The 19469-nt window shown below is 43.8% G+C and overlaps 1 protein-coding gene across 1 annotated transcript in view; it reads left to right on the plus strand.

Annotated features, from left to right (window-relative positions):
* Positions 1-19469, plus strand: part of TRPM8 (transient receptor potential cation channel subfamily M member 8) — a 79510-nt gene that overhangs the window by 22692 nt on the left and 37349 nt on the right. The window contains exons 9-15 of the mRNA XM_061206073.1: positions 6212-6314; positions 7428-7546; positions 11106-11396; positions 12947-13042; positions 14754-14883; positions 16677-16822; positions 19304-19416. Coding sequence (XP_061062056.1) covers positions 6212-6314; positions 7428-7546; positions 11106-11396; positions 12947-13042; positions 14754-14883; positions 16677-16822; positions 19304-19416 — 998 coding nt within the window. The remainder of the gene's footprint in view (positions 1-6211; positions 6315-7427; positions 7547-11105; positions 11397-12946; positions 13043-14753; positions 14884-16676; positions 16823-19303; positions 19417-19469) is intronic.

Here is a 19469-nt window from a genome sequence, read left to right on the forward strand (position 1 = left end):
TTTAAGTCCTCTCCCTCTTTTTCTTGATGAGTCTGGCTAAGGTTTATCAATTTTGTTTATCTTCTCAAAGAACCAGCTTTTAGTTTTATTGATCTTTGCTATTGTTTTCTTTGTTTCTATTTCATTTATTTCTGCTTTGATCTTTATGATTTCTTTCCTTCTACTAACTTTGGGTTTTGTTTGTTCTTCTTTCTCTAGTTCCTTTAGGTGTAAGATTAGATTGTTTACTTGAGATTTTTCTTGTTTCTTGAGGTAGGCTTGTATTGCTATAAAATTCCGTCTTAGAACTGCTTTTGCTGCATCCCATAGGTTTTGGATTGTCGTGTTTTCATTGTAATTTGTCTCTAAGTATTTTTTGATTTCCTCTTTGATTTCTTCAGTGATCTGTTGGTTATTTAGTAACATATTGTTTAGCCTCCATGTGTTTGTGTTTTTTATGTTTTTTTCCGTAATTGATTTCTAATCTCATAGCGTTGTGGTCGGAAAATATGCTTGTTATGATTTCAATTTTCTTAAATTTGCCAAGGCTTGATTTGTGACCCAAGATGTGATCTATTCTGGAGAATGTTCCGTGCGCACTTGAGAAGAAAGTGTAATCTGCTGTTTTTGGATGGAATGTCCTATAAATATCAATTAAATCTATCTGGTCTATTATGTCATTTAAAGCTTGTGTTTCCTTATTTATTTTCATTTTGGATGATCTGTCCATTGGTGTAAGTGACGTGTTGAAGTCCCCCACTATTATTGTGTTACTGTTGATTTCTTCTTTTATAGCTGTTAGCAGTTGCCTTATGTATTGAGGTGCTCCTATGTTGGGTACATATATATTTATAATTGTTATATCTTCTTCTTGGATTGATCCCTTGATCATTATGTAGTGTCCTTCCTTGTCTCTTGTAACATTCTTTATTTTAAAGTCTATTTTATCTTATATGAGTATTGCTATTCCAGCTTTCTTTTGATTTCCATTTGCATGGAATATCTCTTTCCATCCCTTCACTTTCAGCCTGTATGTGTCCCTAGGTCTGAAGTGGGTCTCTTGTAGACAGCATATATATGGGTCTTATTTTTGTATCCATTCAGCAAGCCTGTGTCTTTTGGTTGGAGCATTTAATCCATTCATGTTTAAGGTAATTATCGATATGTATGTTCCTATGACCATTTTCTTAATTGTTTTGCGTTTGTTTTTGTAGGTCCTTTTCTTCTCTTGTGTTTCACACTTAGAGAAGTTCCTTTAGCATTTGTTGTAGAGCTGGTTTGGTGGTGCTGAATTCTCTTAGCTTTTGCTTGTCTGTAAAGCTTTTGATTTCTCTGTCAAAATGAATGAGATCCTTGCCGGGTAGAGTAATCTTGGCTGTAGGTTCTTCACTTTCATCACTTTAGATATATCATGCCACTCCCTTGTGGCGTGTAGAGTTTCTGCTGAGAAATCAGCTGTTAACCTTATAGAAGTTCCCTTGTATGTTATTTGTCATTTTTCCCTTGTTGCTTTCAATAAGTTTTCTTTGTCTTTAATTGTTGTCAATTTGATTACTATGTGTCTCGGCATGTTTCTCCTTGGGTTTATCCTGTATGGGACTCTCTGCGCTTCCTGGACTTGGGTGGCTATTTCCTTTCCCATGTTAGGGAAGTTTTCGACTATAATCTCTTCAAATATTTTCTCGGGTCCTTTCTCTCTCTCTTTTCCTTCTGAGACCTCTATAATGTGAATGTTGTTGCGTTTAATGTTGTCCCAGAGGTCTCTTAGGCTGTCTTCATTTCTTTTCATTCTTTTTTCTTTATTCTATTCTGCAGCAGTGCATTCCACCATTCTGCCTTCCAGGTCACTTACCCATTCTTCTGCCTCAGTTATTCTGCTATTGATTCCTTCTAGTGTATTTTTCATTTCAGTTATTGTATTGTTCATCTCTTTGTTTGTTCTTTAATTCTTCTAGGTGTTTGTTCTTTAATTCTTCTAGGTCTTTGTTAAACATTTCTTGCATCTTCTCGATCTTTGCCTCCGTTCTTTTTCTGAGGTCCTGGATCATCTTCACTATCATTATTCTGAATTCTTTTTCTGGAAGGTTGCCTATCTCCACTTCATTTAGTTGTTTTTATGGGGTTTTATCTTGTTCCTTCCTCTGGTACAAAGTCCTCTGCCTTTTCATTTTGTCTATCTTTCTGTGAATGTGGTTTTCCTTCCACAGGCTGCAGAATTGTAGTTCTTCTTGCTTCTGCTGTCTGCCCTCTGGTGGATGAGGCTATCTAAGAGGCTTGTGCAAGCTTCCTGAGGGGAGGGACTGGTGGTGGGTAGAGCTGGGTGTTGCTCTGGTGGGCAGAGGTCAGTAAAACTTTAATCCGCTTGTCTGCTTGTCTGGGTGGGGCTGGGTTCCCTCCCTGTTGTTGTTTGGCCTCAGGCGACCCAGCACTGGAGCCTACCTGCTCGTTGGTGGGGCTAACGGTGGACTCTGGGAGGGCTCACGCCAAGGAGTACTTCCCAGAACTTCTGCTTCCAGTGTCCTTGTCCCCATGGTGAGCCACAGCCACCCTCTTCCCTCCACAGGAGACCCTCCAACACTAGCAGGTAGGTCTGGTTCAGTCTCCTATGGGGTCACTGCTCCTTCCCCTGGGTCCCGATGCGCACACTGCTTTGTGTGTGCCCTCCAAGAGTGGAGTCTCTGTTTCCCCCAGTCCCGCCGAAGTCCTGCAGTCAAATCCCACTAGCCCTCAAAATCTGACTCTCTAGGAATTCCTCCTCCCATTGCCGGACCCCCAGGTTGGGAAGCCTGACGTGGGACTCAGAAACTTCACTCCAGTGGGTGGACTTCTGTGGTATAAGTGTTCTCCAGTTTTTGAGTCACCCACCCAGCAGTTATGGGATTTGATTTTACTGTGATTGCGCCCCTCCTACCATCTCACTGTGGCTTCTCCTTTGTCTTTGGATGTGGGGTATCTTTTCTGGTGAGTTCCAGTGTCTTCCTGTCGATGATTGTTCAGCAGTTAGTTGTGATTCCGGTGCTCTCGTGAGAGGGAGTGAGCGCACGTCCTTCTACTCTGCCATCTTGAACCAATCTCCAATCAAATATTAATTGAGCAACCTCCCAGGGTAATTGTGGGTGACCTCACTGATCATGTGGACAAAGAGCCCCCAAACCTGACCTCATGGTTTCTCATCCTCTTCAAGAGACCCTGTATTCTTCCCCACTGGGACCAGGCCCTCCTCCCTTAGCAGTGCTCTCATAGTTATTCCGCTGTACCTACTCCCCACCTTCTCAAGAACTTGACCCTTCAGAGTCTCCCAGTCTATCAGCCAACCAAGGTATCATTCATTCATTCATTCATTTCAAACACTTGGATTTGTCTAGTTGTTATTTATTGAGCGCATACTGTATGCCTGGTACTGGAATAGGCATTTCAGAAAGAATAGTATATGGAACAGGGAGTGCTTGTCCTCAGAGAGAACACAAAAGTTGAAAAAAATTCATGTTGAGTGGTTACAATACAATGTATTGTATAGTTTCAAACCAGAAAGGGTGTTCTGAAGAAAGGTAGCATGGATACACAGGGCTTGAGCCAAGGGAGCCTGGCCTGGTGTGGAAGGCCTTTCAAGGGAGGGCTTCTCAGGGGAAGTGGCGTGGGAGCCATGTCTGAATGATGGGTGGGGTTCAAGGGTGAAGGCTGGGGTTGTTTGGTGCAAAGTTCCTGAGATGTGAGGTAAGCATGGCTACCGAGGAGTTGAAAGATGGCAATGAGGGTGGATACTGTGGGTGGAAACTGGAGGACTTTTGAGGGTTTTGTTCTTGTTCAGGTGTAGTGGGAAGTCACTGAAGGGTTTGAGGCAGGGTGAGGTGTGATCCAAGTGTATTTAGTTAAGGTCACACCGGCTGCAGTGGAGGGTTAGGATCCGAGGAGGTGAGAGTACGTGGGTGGGGAGGGGGGATGAAGTAGGCGCCCCTGCAGCATCTCTGGGTCCCATCAGTTTGCTCTGTATCCATATTCACCTTCTCCTTCTTCCTTTTCATTTTGAAGGAAAAGATGTCTCACCCCATCCGTGCTGCTTACCCCCACCTGTGCCCCAGAATCTTGGGACCTAGACCCCTCCCTTCCTGTCATTTCTGGCTGGACCCCTTTCCTCTGCCTGAACAAAGGCTGCCAGCGTAATGAGAGGGCCCTTCCCCTCCTGCTGTCAGCCCCTCCTCCTCTCTCCATCAAACCCACCATGACTTGTGTTTTCCTGCCGTTTTCATTTATTTCCTCGTCACCCTCAGATGTCCTTTGAGCTAGGGCCTCCGACATTATTTTTCCCAGGAAACTGCAGCCTTGAGGTCACCTCCTAAAGTCCAAATCCAAGGGCTTTTCTTTTTTCTTTTTTTTAAAAATTGAAATATAGCTGAGTGACAGAATTGTGTTAGTGTCAGGTGTACAGCAAAGTGATTCAGTTAAATATATACATATATATACATATATATATATATATATATACATATATATATATATATATATATATATATATATATACACACACACACACACACACACACACATCTTCTTTATCCATTCATCTGTTGATGGGCACTTGGGTTGCTTTCATGTCTTGGCTACTGTAAGTAGTGCTACCATGAACACTGGGGTGCATATATCTTTTTGAATTAAGAGTTTTCGTCTTTTCTGGATATATGCAAGGGCCCTTTTGAGTCCACATCTTCACCCTTCCAGCCTGACCTGAGGCTTCCCTCTCCACCCAGCTGAAACTCTCTGTAGTTTCAGACCCTCATTTCCAAATGTTGCCAGGAAAACCCACCACCATCTTGAACTCAGTCTAACCACAGCCAGACTTGTTTCCTCCTCCAGAAGGAGCTCTTCCTTGCCAAGCTCCCACCAAGCTCGCCAATGCCTGAATCCTTGGAATCAAGGGCTCTGCCTCTTCCCCAACTCTTGAATCTTAAAAAGTGTCTTAAAACTAAACTTTACAGAAAAATCACAAAGGATAATGTAGTGAATTCCTCATCTCTTTAGTCAGTCACCAAGTTGTCTTGGCTTTTGTTCACACTGAAATTTCCTTCCTATAATCTAAGCCCTACGTCCACACTCGGATGATTTCCGTGGTCTTCTGTTGTCTTTTCCGCATTTATTCACTCATTCAACAACTGAGCACCTGCCATGTGTTACACACACACACACACACACACACACACACTCATCCCTAGTCAATGAGTCTCTCAGCTTTTTTTTAAAAAATTAATTTTTATTGGAGTATAGTTGATTTACAATGTTGTGTTGGTTTCTGCTATACAGCAAAGTGAATCAGTTATATATATACATAAATCCACTCTTTTTTAGATTCTATTCCCATATAGATCATTATAGAGTACTGAGTAGAGTTCCCTGTGCTATACAGTAGGTTCTTATTAGTTATCTATTTTTATGTATAGTAGTGTGTATATGCCAATCCCAATTTATCTTTCCTGCCCCCCCTTTCCCCCTTGGTAACCCTAATTTTGTTTTCTACATCTATGACTCTATTTCTGTTTTGTAAATAGGTTCATTTGTACCATTATTTTTTAGATTCCACATATAAGCGATATCATATGATATTTGTCTTTCTCTGTCTGACTTCACTCAGTATGACAATCTCTAGGTCCATCCATGTCACTGCAAATGGCATTATTTTGTTCCTTTTTTATGGCTGAGTAATATTCCATCATATATATATACCACATCTTTATCCATTCTTCCATCAATGGACATTTAGGTTGCTTCCATGTCCTGGCTATTGTAAATAGTGCTGCAATTAACATTGGGGTGCATGTATCTTTTTGAAGTATGGTTTTCTCTGGATATATGCCCAGCAGTGGGATGCCTGGATCATATGGTAGCTCTATTTTTAGTTTTTTAAGAAACTTCCATGCCGTTCTCCATGGTGGCTGTACCAATTTACATTCCCACCAACAGTGTAGGAGGGTTCCTTTCTCAGCTTTTTCATAGGGACTTGTTGATATATGTGCACTTGTAGAGCCAGTACTTTATTCTCATTGTGGTCAAGGACTCACTATTCCAATTGAGAAATTAGATGCTGTGGGTACAGGCGCTGTAGAAGAGGGAAGGAGATTTGGAACATTCCTATAGGTGGTCTTTAAAAAAATGGAATAAAATATTCCTCACCAAAAGAGAGTTTATGCTCCTTGTGCCTGAAATCAGTTGGCTGACAACTCTGCTCTTTAAATCTTGCCAGCTCAAAGAAATTCTCGAAAGTTCTCACCTATTAACCATTATTAAAATAGAAGAAGCTGGGGATGAAATTGTGAGCAGTGCTATCTCCTATGCATTGTACAAAGGTGAGTAAAATTAGCTCCTGTAGAAGTTTCAGCTTTGTGTTGCCTTCTGTGGCTTTTAATGGCTTCCATTTATTTTTTAAAACAGCTTTACAGAAATATAATCTTGCACTTAATTTTGATTATCGTATATTAGAAGTTGGAATAACTACTATTGACCTGCTGAGTTAAATCTCCTTGGTTGTATTTATTTAACAGAACAAGAATTTTTATGTCATCAAAATATCAGTTAACTATGATCACAGTGCTTTCCAAAGAGCTCTCTCTAACAGTGGTTTAGAATCTTTATCTGAGTCTCAGACACTTTGAGAATATGATAAAAGCTATGGACCTTTGTCCTAGGATTCCACATCTGTGTACACACGTGCACACACACATAGATCATTTTGCATCCAGTTTCAGGGGTTAACACATCTCCTATGCTTATGAATGAACCTCGGTTTTAAAATCCTCATGTGTGAACTTTGCTGTCTGAGAATCCCATCAAGGTGGAATTACCTGAAGTAAATAGGCCCCTGGCAAAGACCACGTAGAGTTGAGCCATCTGATTAATATATTTAAGGCATGCAGAGCAGGGCAAGGCACAAGAGAAGTGCACTTTAAACATTAGCTATTTATTAGAATCATTCTTACTGTGCTTGTCAGAAATTTGGTTGTAAGGATATTTATTAAAATGGGACTATATCTGTAGAGATACATAGGTACAGAAATTATTAGCTCTGAAAAAGACAAGTGGAATATTGTTATAATAGAGCTCATTATGTCATAGATTTAGATATAGTAAAAGTCAGATGTGGTCCTGCAAATGTGACATTTATGGAATCTGAATCTATGGAAAAATGTCAATATACCATAGTTACACTGTTAGGATATGAAATGGAAAGATATTACCACCTAAATTGATCCACATTACATACTTTGGGATATATAGAATATGGATAAGATTGAGTGAAAATAAACTGTCAGTGAAATGACAGCTCTGAGTGTCTGATTCTAAGAGAACTTGCTTAGAATCTCCTTTGATAAATGGCTCTGATAATTGGCCATATGGAATGGTTCTGACTCTCTTGTTTCTGGGCGTTTGGTGAGTTGATTTTTTTCCCTGTCCTCTTACAGCCTTTAGCACCAATGAACAAGATAAGGACAACTGGAATGGGCAGCTGAAGCTTCTGCTGGAGTGGAACCAGCTGGACCTAGCCAGTGATGAGATTTTCACCAATGACCGCCGGTGGGAGGTACATAGGAAGCCCTCCCGGGTTATTCCAGTGGCAGATCTGGTCCATTTCTGACAGGGTCTTTGCTCTTGAATATTGTAAAGGATTGTTCTGTCCTGGTACATCAGTGTTGCCAAGACTCACTTTGCTCATCTGTAGTAGGGGATAATAACATTGACTTAGTAGGTTGCTTGCAAAGAGAGAATAAAAATAAATACACTAATGTAAGGTAACATCAATCCACCATTACCATCCAAAGTTTATAGCTCTCCCGCCATGATGTGAGAGGCGATTCTCCATCGAGGTGTTGAGGTGCAGATTTCCTCCTGGGAGTTGATGGACAGAAATGTGGGGAAACTAAGTGCAGGATGATTGAAAGGGGTTTATCAGAAGTAACTCAACTAAAAATCCAGACAGCGGTACTCATTTTGTGCCCTGCCCCACCTTCTTAAACAAGTTCTCGTAAGAGAATTGTTAGAAGTGAGACGCATAAGAGAAAAATAGAACAAGTTGATTAAAGACATACAATGAATATCTTAGAGTTAGAAAATCAGGACTCCCCCAGGCAAACGAGTACCTCCAATATGGAAGTTGTATGTCCAGAAAATCTGTACTTTTTTCCAGTAGAATGACTTTTCTCACTTTGATGAGAGTTGTAAGACTGCATTTTCCAGCAGCATCCTCTTGGGTACAACTAAAGTGAGATCAGCCTTAGGAGCTCTGTTTTGTAGGAACAACTATAAACCATCACGCTTGGATCTGCAAGGTGGAGGCTTCTTTGCTTTAAGCTCTTCAGTCACTGGTGGGCAGTGAAAACACTTTTAGGCCTATCGTTGCATAATCAAAGATGAAGACTTCATTTATCCTTACATGTGATCAATTTTAATAATAGAATCCAAATAAAGTCATGGCTTATGGGTTTTTAAATTATTCATTCCTTTAGCAAACATTATCTTTGGTTTTTGCAGTATAATGAACCCTATCTCACATGGCAAGCCTTTAGTTAGTTGAGGGAAAACAGAACTGTATGTAAATCTAGGTAATTGATTCAGAAATGAACCCCTGTGTGTGAAATGTTCTATTTAAGTGACATCAGATGGTACAAATAAACATAAACTCAGGCATGCATTGAATAGTACATTTAATTTTATTAACTCAGCTAAAGATAATTGAGTGAAGGACATAATGGTTGAGAGTATGGATTCTGGAGCCAGCCCATCTGCATGACTTAACCTCTGCAAGTTACTTAACCTTCCTCAGTTTCCTTGTACAGTGGTGAATTGGGGTCAGTTCATACTGGTTTTAGCAAGAGCTGACTGCTAAAATTTTTAGGGATTTTTGAGTAGGTTGTTAAATACAGTCATTAAAAATCAAATACTATACTCTTAGAACTAAATACATTTTATTAAAAACAAAGGCAATAAATAATCAAACTCGTCCCTTTCTAACTATTTTACTACATTTACTCTGATCTATACTCTGGAGGTTATGTCTATTGTATCTGCATTCTGGAAACACCGTACTTGCTAATCTGTGTTGGGTCCCAATTGTGCATTCAATGATGTCGCATGGTAGCCGAAGACTGGCCATGTTGGGAGCATTTACACTGTAGCAATGGTCAAATACTACAAATCAGGGCTTATTATTTTCTTCCAGAGTGTTGGTTGTAAAGTATTTACCAGCACACCACTGCTCATCTGAAAACAGAGATGGTAATAATAGCGGTAGCTACCTCATTGGATTGTTATAATGATTAAATCAGATAATATTTCTAAAGTGCTTAGAACACTGGCACATATTAAGCTGTATATAAGTCTTTGTTTAAAAATAACTAAAAATCTTTGCATAACCTTTTGTAGTGCACAAAGCAGCTTCACTGTGCTAGTTCACTTGGCCGTCATGCCAGCCATCACAGGGATTACCTCATTTTGCTGGTTAATAAGCCAGGGCTCCATGGGTACCACAGGAGGGCCATTCTGATGGTTTTTTGAGGGCCTGCTCCAAACTAGAATCTCCAAAGGCATCTTGACCTGTGTTATCTCATTTCATCCCCACAAGCACCTATTTTACAGACGAGCAAACTGAGGTTGAGACACAGTCTTGTTCGAGGTCGCACATAAGATAATGGTAGAACCAAGGTTTGGAAACAAACGTGTGTCTGACTGCAAAGCTGTTCTCTTCCCCGTATGCCAGTGGTTCTCAAAGGGTGGTCCCTGGACCCGGGGCAGCATGAGAATAACCTGGGAACTTGTTAGCAGTGCAGATTATCAGGGCAGCCACCTCTTTTTGTCCCTATCCCACCTGGAGCCACAGTGTGGGGACTCAAGGGACCCTTGGCAGTTGCCTCTGCAGGCAATGTGTGATCCCGGAGAGACCAACATCAGACAGAAACAGAAACCGCTAATGCTGCCCTTGGCAGGGGATATTCCCCTGAACCAGGGCTCAGACAAGTAAAGTGAGGACAGTGGGCTGGGTGAGCAGTAGCGAGGCTAGTCGGGGGCTCAGGGCTACAGTGCCCAGGCTCCTGGAGCTGCCCCAATTGGCTCCAACTGACGGTTCTCTGTGTTGTCAGAGCTTCTGGTATTTACTTGTGAATCTGGATTTTAATGCTGGCAATGTGGATTTTTATGAACTGTCTAATTTTTAATGTTGGCAACAGAATCAAATTGTAAGAAATAGTATGGAGGACAATCAGAACATATCTGAGAGCTGGTGTGGCCCGTGGACCACGGGTTTGTGTCTGAAGTACACATTAATTATCTTTATTAAGATTCTCAATAAGCTTCTATGGGGTAAGGATTATCAGGAGCCCAGACAGTAGAGGTAAAGATAAATAATAACCAGGTATCATTGTCAAGTGTTCCAGTGACTCATGGTTATGTAACATGACCAGGCATTTGCCTCATGGCATGGGAAGGGCAGTGGGGCGACCCCATGGCACAGAAGGAAGAGTTGGCTGGTGGTTGGCTCACAATTGGTGTCCAGTGTAGACCTCAGAGAAATGGTGCGAGCTGTACCATGAGCCCCCTGCCCCCTAATGGAGCGAGTGCTTCCTTTATGCCAGACACTGGGATCAATTCTTGATCAACATCATCCCTTTTTTTAATGTAATTTTTTTTTTTAGATTTTTATTTGACATGGACCATTTTTAAAGTCTTTATTAAATTTGTTACAATATTGCTTCTGTTTTATGTTTTGGTCTTTTGGCTGTGAGGCATGTGGGATCATATCTCCACAACCAGGGATCAAACACACACCCCCTGTATTGGAAGGCAAAGTCTTAACCACTGGACCACCAGGGAAGTCCCTCAACATCATCCTTATGTGGGTGTCATTATCTCCACTTTACAATAGCAAGAGACCAATTCCCATCCAAGCTCACATCTGGCTGATTTCAAAGATTCCACCTCGCTGCTTCCCCCATCTCGATGTTTGAGCTGTAATCTAATATTGTGTTACAACTGAAAAGATAAGTTTTATTTACCTCATGGTTGAAAATTCGATGTGGCTGAGAAAGAAGGTGCCTTGTTTTCTTGATTGGATTTAGGCTGTGCATTCTCTCTCTGCTCTTTCTCCTCAGTCTGCTGACCTTCAGGAAGTCATGTTTATGGCTCTCATAAAGGACAGACCCAAATTTGTCCGCCTCTTTCTGGAGAATGGCTTGAACCTGCAGAAGTTCCTCACCAATGACGTCCTCACCGAGCTCTTCTCCAATCACTTCAGCACCCTGGTGTATCGGAACCTGCAGATTGCCAAGAATTCCTATAATGACACCCTCCTCACGTTCGTCTGGAAACTGGTTGCTAACTTCCGAAGAGGCTTCCGGAAGGAAGACAGGAATAGCAGGGATGAGATAGACATAGAGCTCCATGTGTGTACTGTCACAGTTGTCTGCTTGAATTCTTTGCTCTCTTGAGTCTTCCCTCAAAAAATCTCTCTACTTCCATCTTTCCTACTCCCTACCTCATTGCTGTCATGTAGTTAACATGTGGGGTTGTTATTTTTTCCTACTGCCTTTATTTAAGCTAGCAAGTCCTAGCGAGGTTAACAAGTGGTGCATTTTCTTGCTTTATTCTTTGTGCTATCTTTACAACTAGTTATTGCAGTATTTCCTAATTGCAAAGCTTGGTGTGACACACTTTCTGAAGGCATCTAGCAGGGAACGGGGACAAATGACTGGCTGCCTGATCATGTCTTAGCCTTTTGGACATGATCTGCCTAAAATAGTTCTCTGCTACCTATGCAAAGAACTGGAGAACTGCCGAGTTTCCTTTTGTGAATAAAAGGGGCAGTGAATCTTTGTAAAGAGATAATCCAGGTTTCCATTTGAGAAGGTGTTGTGGATGTACCACTTATATTCTCTCAAGATTTCCTATTTTAAGGACAAGCAGGCCCAGTTTCTAGCACCTGCAACTCTTTGCTGAAGGTCTGCTCTGGTCAGAGCCCAGTGACTGCCAGAAGTTGGTGTATAAATACCTCAGCAACCCCCCTGCTCAGAGGAGATAATTCTGAGACCTGTGTCCTACACTGGCTTCAAGGGTTGCCAGTGGGATTAATCTCTGGTTATTTACCATGACAACTTGTTGGTCCTTTCTTTTCCAATCTCATTTCCTCAATTTCCTAGTGGTTTTCCTGGAATCATGTCCAAAATAAACTACTTGTCTCAAATGCTTGATTTCTTCTGGGAAAACTCAAACTAGATCATTATTTTTTATAGTTTTAGAATTTTATTATATGTGTGTTGCAAAAATCTAAATGAGCTAGGTGTTTGAAGGAATTGGAAATGTTTAAAAAGCTGTTTGATGCTATTTATGTTAAAACTCTCCACAGTATCCATAACTGTGCCAGAAACATTTTGGATTTTGATAAAACCTGTAGGGAAGATTAAAAGGAATATATACATAGAGTTGTTTTCTATCTGAAAAGTTTCCCTTGGAGGATATGGGAGGCTGAATAGGAGCTGGGATTCTTAGTTGATGTATTAGGAATTGTAACTTTGAATAACACTCCAAAGAAATAACTTTAGTTTTACGTTGTGATAATTGAACTTCAACTATTGCAAAGTTAGAATTTAGTTAGAACGATTTTTCTACATGAGAAAGAGATTTCTATGATGAGAAGGAACTGCTTTCTCTTCAGCCTGTCAGAAGTCATTCAGTTTTTAAATTGCTGTCAGCCCATTTTTTCACCCTTTATACCTTTCCATCTACTTGTACGTTGTCTTTTATGATAGATCAAAGATTCTGTTGAAACTCACATCACTGTTCTGTGAAAATGGATTCAGACACCAAGTTACAGAGCCCTCCAAACATGGGGCACTCTCCTAGGGCATCCTGACCCTGTTTTCATTCTTATACTAGTGTGTCTGCCAAAGTGATTCTCCATCTGCATGTGCTGACCCCCTGCTCTAATCCCTCCCAGGACGTGTCTCCTGTTACTCGGCACCCCCTGCAGGCACTCTTCATCTGGGCCATTCTTCAGAACAAGAAGGAACTTTCCAAAGTCATTTGGGAGCAGGTAAATGTCCAAGTCTGCGGCAGATGTATGCTTGGTTGTGGTTGTTTTGACCCTTTCAAACCTCACATACCTAATCTAAAACGTCCTCAGTAAAATGGAATATTTGATGTCGGTGGATATGGTTGTGCCTGTTTCCATGTGAACAGGGGTGTGTTTGGGAGGGGAGGTCCCTGGAGAGTTCTGGGCTAGGTGGGTAATCCAGGAGGCACCTGCTTCTTAGGTTTGTGTGGATGTGTGATTGTCTTCCAAGTGGAGGAGATTTTAAAGTTTAATTTAAAATTAATTTCTAACTTTCTTGCATTATAGGCAGGAAGTAGGGCCTGTACAAAGCCTGCATTGGGAAATGATTGAGATATTTCTTTGTGATTCCACACATAATGATTTTTATAAATGATTTATGAACAGTTGAAAAGAAGCTGCATTCTCTGTTTTTAGAGCCTAAGATTAGGTATTGAATATTGATTCACACACACACTCTCACTAGCTACAATTGTCAGTCTTCGTGTCCTTGACCAATTTCCCCCTCTGAGCTGTTACAGCATGATGGTGGGTCATCAGGCTTCCCATTGCCACGTCTAACTATCAGCTTCTCCTGCATTTATCTTTTTTTTTATTGGAGTATAATTGCTTTACAATGTTGTGTTAGTTTCTGCTGTACAATGAAGTGAATCAGCTATATGCATACCTATATCCCCTCCCTCTTAGACCTCCCTCCCCCCTTCCCCCCCCCCACCCCGCCATCTAGGTCATCACAGAGCACTGAGCTGAGCTCCTTGTGCTATACAGCAGGTTCCCACTAGCTATCTATTTTACACATGGTAGTGTATTTATGTCAAACCTAATCTCCCAATTTGTCCCACCCTCCCTTCCCACCCCTGTGTCCACATGTCTGTTCTCTACGTCTGTGTCCCTATTCCTGCCCTACAAATAGGTTCATCTGTACCATTTTTTCTAGATTCCACATATATGCATATACAATATTTGTTTTTTTCTTTCTGGCTTACATCACTCTGTATGACCGACTCTATAGGTCCATCCACATCTCTACAAGTGACCCTGTTTTGCTCCTTTTTATAGCTGAGTAATAGTCCATTGTATATATGTACCACATCTTCTTTATCCATTCATCTATCATTGGACATTTAGGTTGTTTCCATGTCCTGGCTATTGTAAATAGTGCTGCAATGAACATTGGGGTATATGTGTCCTTTTGAATTATGGTTTTCTCAGGGTCTATGCCCAGTAGTGAGATTTCTGTGTCATATGGCAGTTCTATTTTTAGTTTGTTAAGGAACCTCCGTACTGTTCTCCATAGTGGCTGTATCAATTTACATTCCCACCAACAGTGCAAAATGGTTCCCTTTTCTCCACACCCTCTCCAGCGTTTATGATTTGTAGATTTTTTGGTGATGGCCATTCTGACTGGTGTGAGGTGATACCTCATTGTAGTTTTGATTTGCATTTTTCTAATAATTAGTGATGCATTTATCTTATATTTTCTTTTTGTATGTTAATTCCATGTTCAAGACTGTGAGTATATTCAGGTTCAACACTCTTGGTGCACATTGCAAATTTTACTGGGAATCATTATGAACAATTCAGATTTTTACCATTTCCTGCTTTTGCCATCAATCTGTGCTTGTCTGACTTTGATGTTGACTCGACTGCAAGGGATTACGAATTAACTGTGACATTCTCACCCCTCTGGAAGACCAGGGGCTGTACTCTGGCAGCCCTGGGAGCCAGCAAGCTTCTGAAGACTCTGGCCAAGGTGAAGAATGACATCAATGCTGCAGGGGAATCTGAGGAGTTGGCAAATGAGTACGAGACCCGAGCAGTGGGTAAGCCTCTGGGAATGGGAGCCGTGGCCGGCACAGCCACGCCAGGTGGCATTTACTGACTTTTCCAAGAATGAAGGTGGTAAAATATAGACTCTCTCATCCCACAGCTGCCCAGGGCCACACCCAGGCCAGGTCTAAGTAACTCAGCACCATAGGGAAGCCTTGGGGTGTTTTGTTTTGGGGATGCTATTCAGAAACCTTGACACGTGTGAGGTTTTACCTGACGTGCAAGCTAACGGGTTAGCCTGCCAGCTTCCTATACATATACTGACAGAAGACCCCAGACCCCTGGGTTAGGGACACAGATGGTTTATTACTAATGGCAAAGGCAGCAGCCAGAGCAACATCTTGGTTTGGTCCCCGTGCCTCGATTCCCCACGGGGTCACGTGAATAAGGGCTGGTGTTGGTGGTCCCACATGTCCCCAAACTTAGGAGACTCAGAGCTTCTATAACACAAGCCAACAGGGGAGCTGCCCAGCTCCCCCGCAGGGCGATGTTTCTCATCGCCTGGAGCGGAAGAGGGCAGAGGCCCCGCTGAGTGTGACGCTCCTGAAACATCTGTCCTCTGTTCGGGGTTCACCTGCCCTTGAACACAGCTTGCCGTTGCCCCTGCTCAGCGGGCCCGGACCAGTTGCCTCGCAGCAACAGAGAATTTTAGGCCGGCTCAGTTTTCTTCTTTCCGCTGGGGAGTTTTAAGTTTGCAAGGTGGCACATTGCAAAATGCAGGCATGTTTGTCTGTTGTCTGATCTAATGAAGAAATGTTCATGCATTTAGCCTCTCTGTGTTCGGAAAAAGGTGTCTGATTATTTCTTCTACTATATGAAAAATTTCAAGGTATTACGTTGTTTTTGGATTGACTTCAGCTAGGCAATGGCTCCGAGCATTTCGACTTTTAAAAGATTTTCTCTGAGGAGCTACACACCAATCTGTTTGTCATAAGGTCTCAAAATATAAGCACACCCTCAATGCAATAGGCCAGTGTTGTTTGTTTTTTTTTAAGTTTTTTTTTTTTTAATTTTTATTTATTTTATTTTTGGCTGCGTTGGGACTTCGTTGCTACGCGTGGGCTTTTCTCTGGTTGCGGCGAGCGGGGGTTACTCTTCGTTGCGGTGCGCAGGCTTCTCATTGTGGTGGCTTCTCTCGTTGTGGAGCACGGGCTCTAGGCACGCGGGCTTCAGTAGCTGTGGCACATGGGCTCAGTAGTTGTGGCTCCCGGGCTCTAGGCTCGCAGGCTCAGTAATTGTGGCACACGGGCTTAGTTGCTCCGTGGCATGTGGGATCTTCCTGGACCAGGGCTCGAATCCGTGTCCCCTGCATTGGCAGGCGGATTCTTAACCGCTGCACCACCAGGGAAGCCCTGGGCCAATGTTTTTTATTATGTCATTTTGGCTTTTTTTTTTGCACTGTGCCTTAACTGCAAAGAACCTCACCAAGAAAGCACAGAAGGTAAATGAGATGGAGGAGGGCTCAGGGTCTGGATCCCCTCCCCTGTGGCTGAACCCCACCAAAGAGGGCATTCCCCATGTTCACTGCAGCTCAATTCAGTGGGCATTTCTGGACACCTCCTGCCAGGAGGCGCTGTGCTGTGTGCGTGGTGCCCAAAGAAGGTCCCTTTGTTCAGTAGAGAATTATATTGTACTGGTGTTCTCTTTGCCTTTTATAGTCCAGGATGCTCACAGCCAGGCTTTCGTGGAAGTCAGGGCTTGGCTGGTGGGCCCGGGGGCGGGAAAGTTCTGTGTATTGGCCAGCCCTGCCTCCCGTTTCCCTCTCTCTGGGGACAATGTCACTTAGAGCTGTTCACAGAGTGTTACAGCAGCGACGAAGACTTGGCGGAACAGCTCCTGGTCTATTCCTGTGAAGCCTGGGGTGGAAGCAGCTGTCTGGAGCTGGCGGTGGAGGCCACGGACCAGCATTTCATCGCTCAGCCCGGGGTCCAGGTAAACAACATGCAGTCACCAAACATCATGCCCAGAAATGGGCCTTTCCATCAGCTGGGTCTCTGGACCCAGTGTATCTCTGACTAGGTGTAGGGATGGGCCAGGTTACATGAGCTCTCTGAGCCTTAGTTTCCTTATCTGTAAAATGGGCATAATAGGGCGTAAAGGAAGGGTTGCTGTGAGGGTTCAATGAGATAATATGTGAGTGGGGCCAGCCCTTTATGGTAGCTGTTACTGTTAGAACTATTACTAGTAGTAATGGCAGCAGAGAAACTAGTATGAAGTGGGTTCAGCCAGTGTAGACGTTTTCTGCCCCAAATTACATTAACAGCAGTTTGCACCTGGTATCTCAGGTTTTGGAGGGGAGATTTTTTCCACCCACCATCCCAGCTGGAGGGGTCTGGTGTGAAGGGGAGGAAGATGGGGAAGAGATGGATGGACTGACACTTGTCTGCATAGCCCTTGTACACGCGATCACGCTTCATCTTCACAGCAGGCGTGCAGGTCGACGTCATCCCATTTTACTGAGGAGGACTCAGGAGCTCAGAGAGGTTCTGGAACGTTCCCCAGGTTGCTGCTAGGAAGTGGCAGGGCTGGGATTTGATCCCATGATGATTGCCCGCCTTACGGACTTTCCATTATACCATGCAGCTAATAACTGGCACAGTGTTTACAAAAGAATCCGTTTGCTATTGCAGCCAAGTGGATTCAGTGAGTGTGGCCATGGATGACAAGGGACACACAGGGAGCCTTGCTGTTGTTCTGATTTAGCCTCTGCGTCGTAGTGGGCTGGAGGGAGGCCAGTGCTGGGGTCAGGGTTGCCTGGGAGACCCGGCCGGCTGTCACGGCTGCCTTGCTCTGCTCACGGCTCTGCTCACAGCTTCTTAGCCCCCAGACCCCTTCTTGCCGGTGTCCCAGAGCTTTGGGCCCTGGGGAGGTTGACTCACGCTCCCGTCCAAGTTCACCAGGCCCGACGGTTTCCACCAGATGCCGGTTCAGCGATGTTTATGGAAAGTCTCCCTGCCCGGCCCACGGGACCAGGGAGTGTGGTTGCTCTGGGCAGGCTGACATGTGGGGTCAGATGTCGCTGGTGGCCATGGAACCCGAGCTAGCGCGGGAGCTTTCTGTGACCGAGGGCCTCGTGGTGCCACTCGGCGATGGCCTGGTGGGCTCATCACCCCGGCAGGATCGGGACAGGGAAGAAGACTGGATCTTACTTGTCTCGGTGTGCCCCGCAGAAGCGGACCACCACACAAGGATTTGACTGCAAGTGGTTTATGCTGGACATGAGTCCAGGAGGTGCATGAGGGGAGTGGAGGCCGAGAGGCCGGGAAGAGAAGGGAAGGAAGCAGACACAGGTGTGCTAAGGAGAAGTTGCCTTCTGGGGGCTTCTGGGAGCTTCGTGCCACCTGCCCCAGTGTTGCCCATCCGAGCATCTACCTACCAACTGCAGTTTGCGGTTCCCTGGGGGCTGCCCCTCAAGAGCCAAGTACACGCCCGGCCCCAGAAGCCCAGGCAGAGCGGGGCAGGGCTCTCGGGGGAAGCCGTCCTCTCCTGGAGGGATGCGCCGGGGTATGGGTGGGGCATCCGGGTCCCAGCCCTACAGACAGTGCTGGGAAGGCCTCAGGTCCCCCCCTGCTCTACCACGGAGACACACCGGTCCCTTCTGATTGACATGATATTTTTGTTCTGGTGGGGTTTTTTTTTTGGCCGTGCTGTGCGGCTTGCGGGATCCTAGTTCCCTGACCAGGGATTGAACCCAGGCCCTTGGTAGTGAAGGTGCGGAGTCCTAACCACCGGATCACCAGGAAATACCCAATGCGATCTTTTCTGAGAGCCGCGGGGTCCTTCCGTGTGACCCAGCGTATGCCCACCCCTTCTGTGTTGACTTTCGGTGCTGCTGTCAGAGACAGAGCGAGTTTCTAATTCCTGCCTTCGTGGGAGGCCCTGTTCCGCCTTTCAGGGGCTGATACGGTCTGGGGAAAGCTTTTCCATGCCTTTTTAGCTCAAATGGGTGTTGAGACACCAGTGGTCTCTCTCTTGCCGACTTCCTTTCAGTTTCCTGACAGGTGTCACCTGTCTGCCTCCAGAAATGAATCCTTGGGGCCCCGCAGGTAGCACTGGATGTCGTGTGAATTTGTGATCTTTCAGGGAAAAGCAGCTACAGAGGTGCTTGTTTAAACTTACACAGTAAGAATTAGAGTTGGTTAAAATTCATAGGTTTAGTGAATTTGGACTCATACACCTCTGTTTTAAAGTTCACAGAACCCAACGTAGAAAAGGACTGAAAATCAAACAGAATTTTATATGGTTGAATCATAGCCCCTTAAAATCCAGGTAACTAATATAAAAGAATAAGGATCTCAATTCAGAGAGTTATTTATTTTGGAGAGGTTTGAGGGCTGGGAAGAAAGGTCGCACACCATCCAGCATGTCATTGCATTAATAAGGACCTGTGTCCTTTGTCTCTGTTTCCTGTAGAATTTTCTTTCCAAGCAATGGTACGGAGAGATTTCCCGAGACACCAAGAACTGGAAGATTATCCTGTGTCTGTTTATTATACCCTTGGTTGGCTGTGGCTTTGTATCATTTAGGTATGAAACCAAGGCACATAATCGTGTGTGTGAGTGTGTGTATACATACATCT

Source organism: Eubalaena glacialis, chromosome 1 (assembly GCF_028564815.1).
Source record: "Eubalaena glacialis isolate mEubGla1 chromosome 1, mEubGla1.1.hap2.+ XY, whole genome shotgun sequence".
Classification (NCBI taxonomy): Eukaryota; Metazoa; Chordata; class Mammalia; order Artiodactyla; family Balaenidae; genus Eubalaena; species Eubalaena glacialis.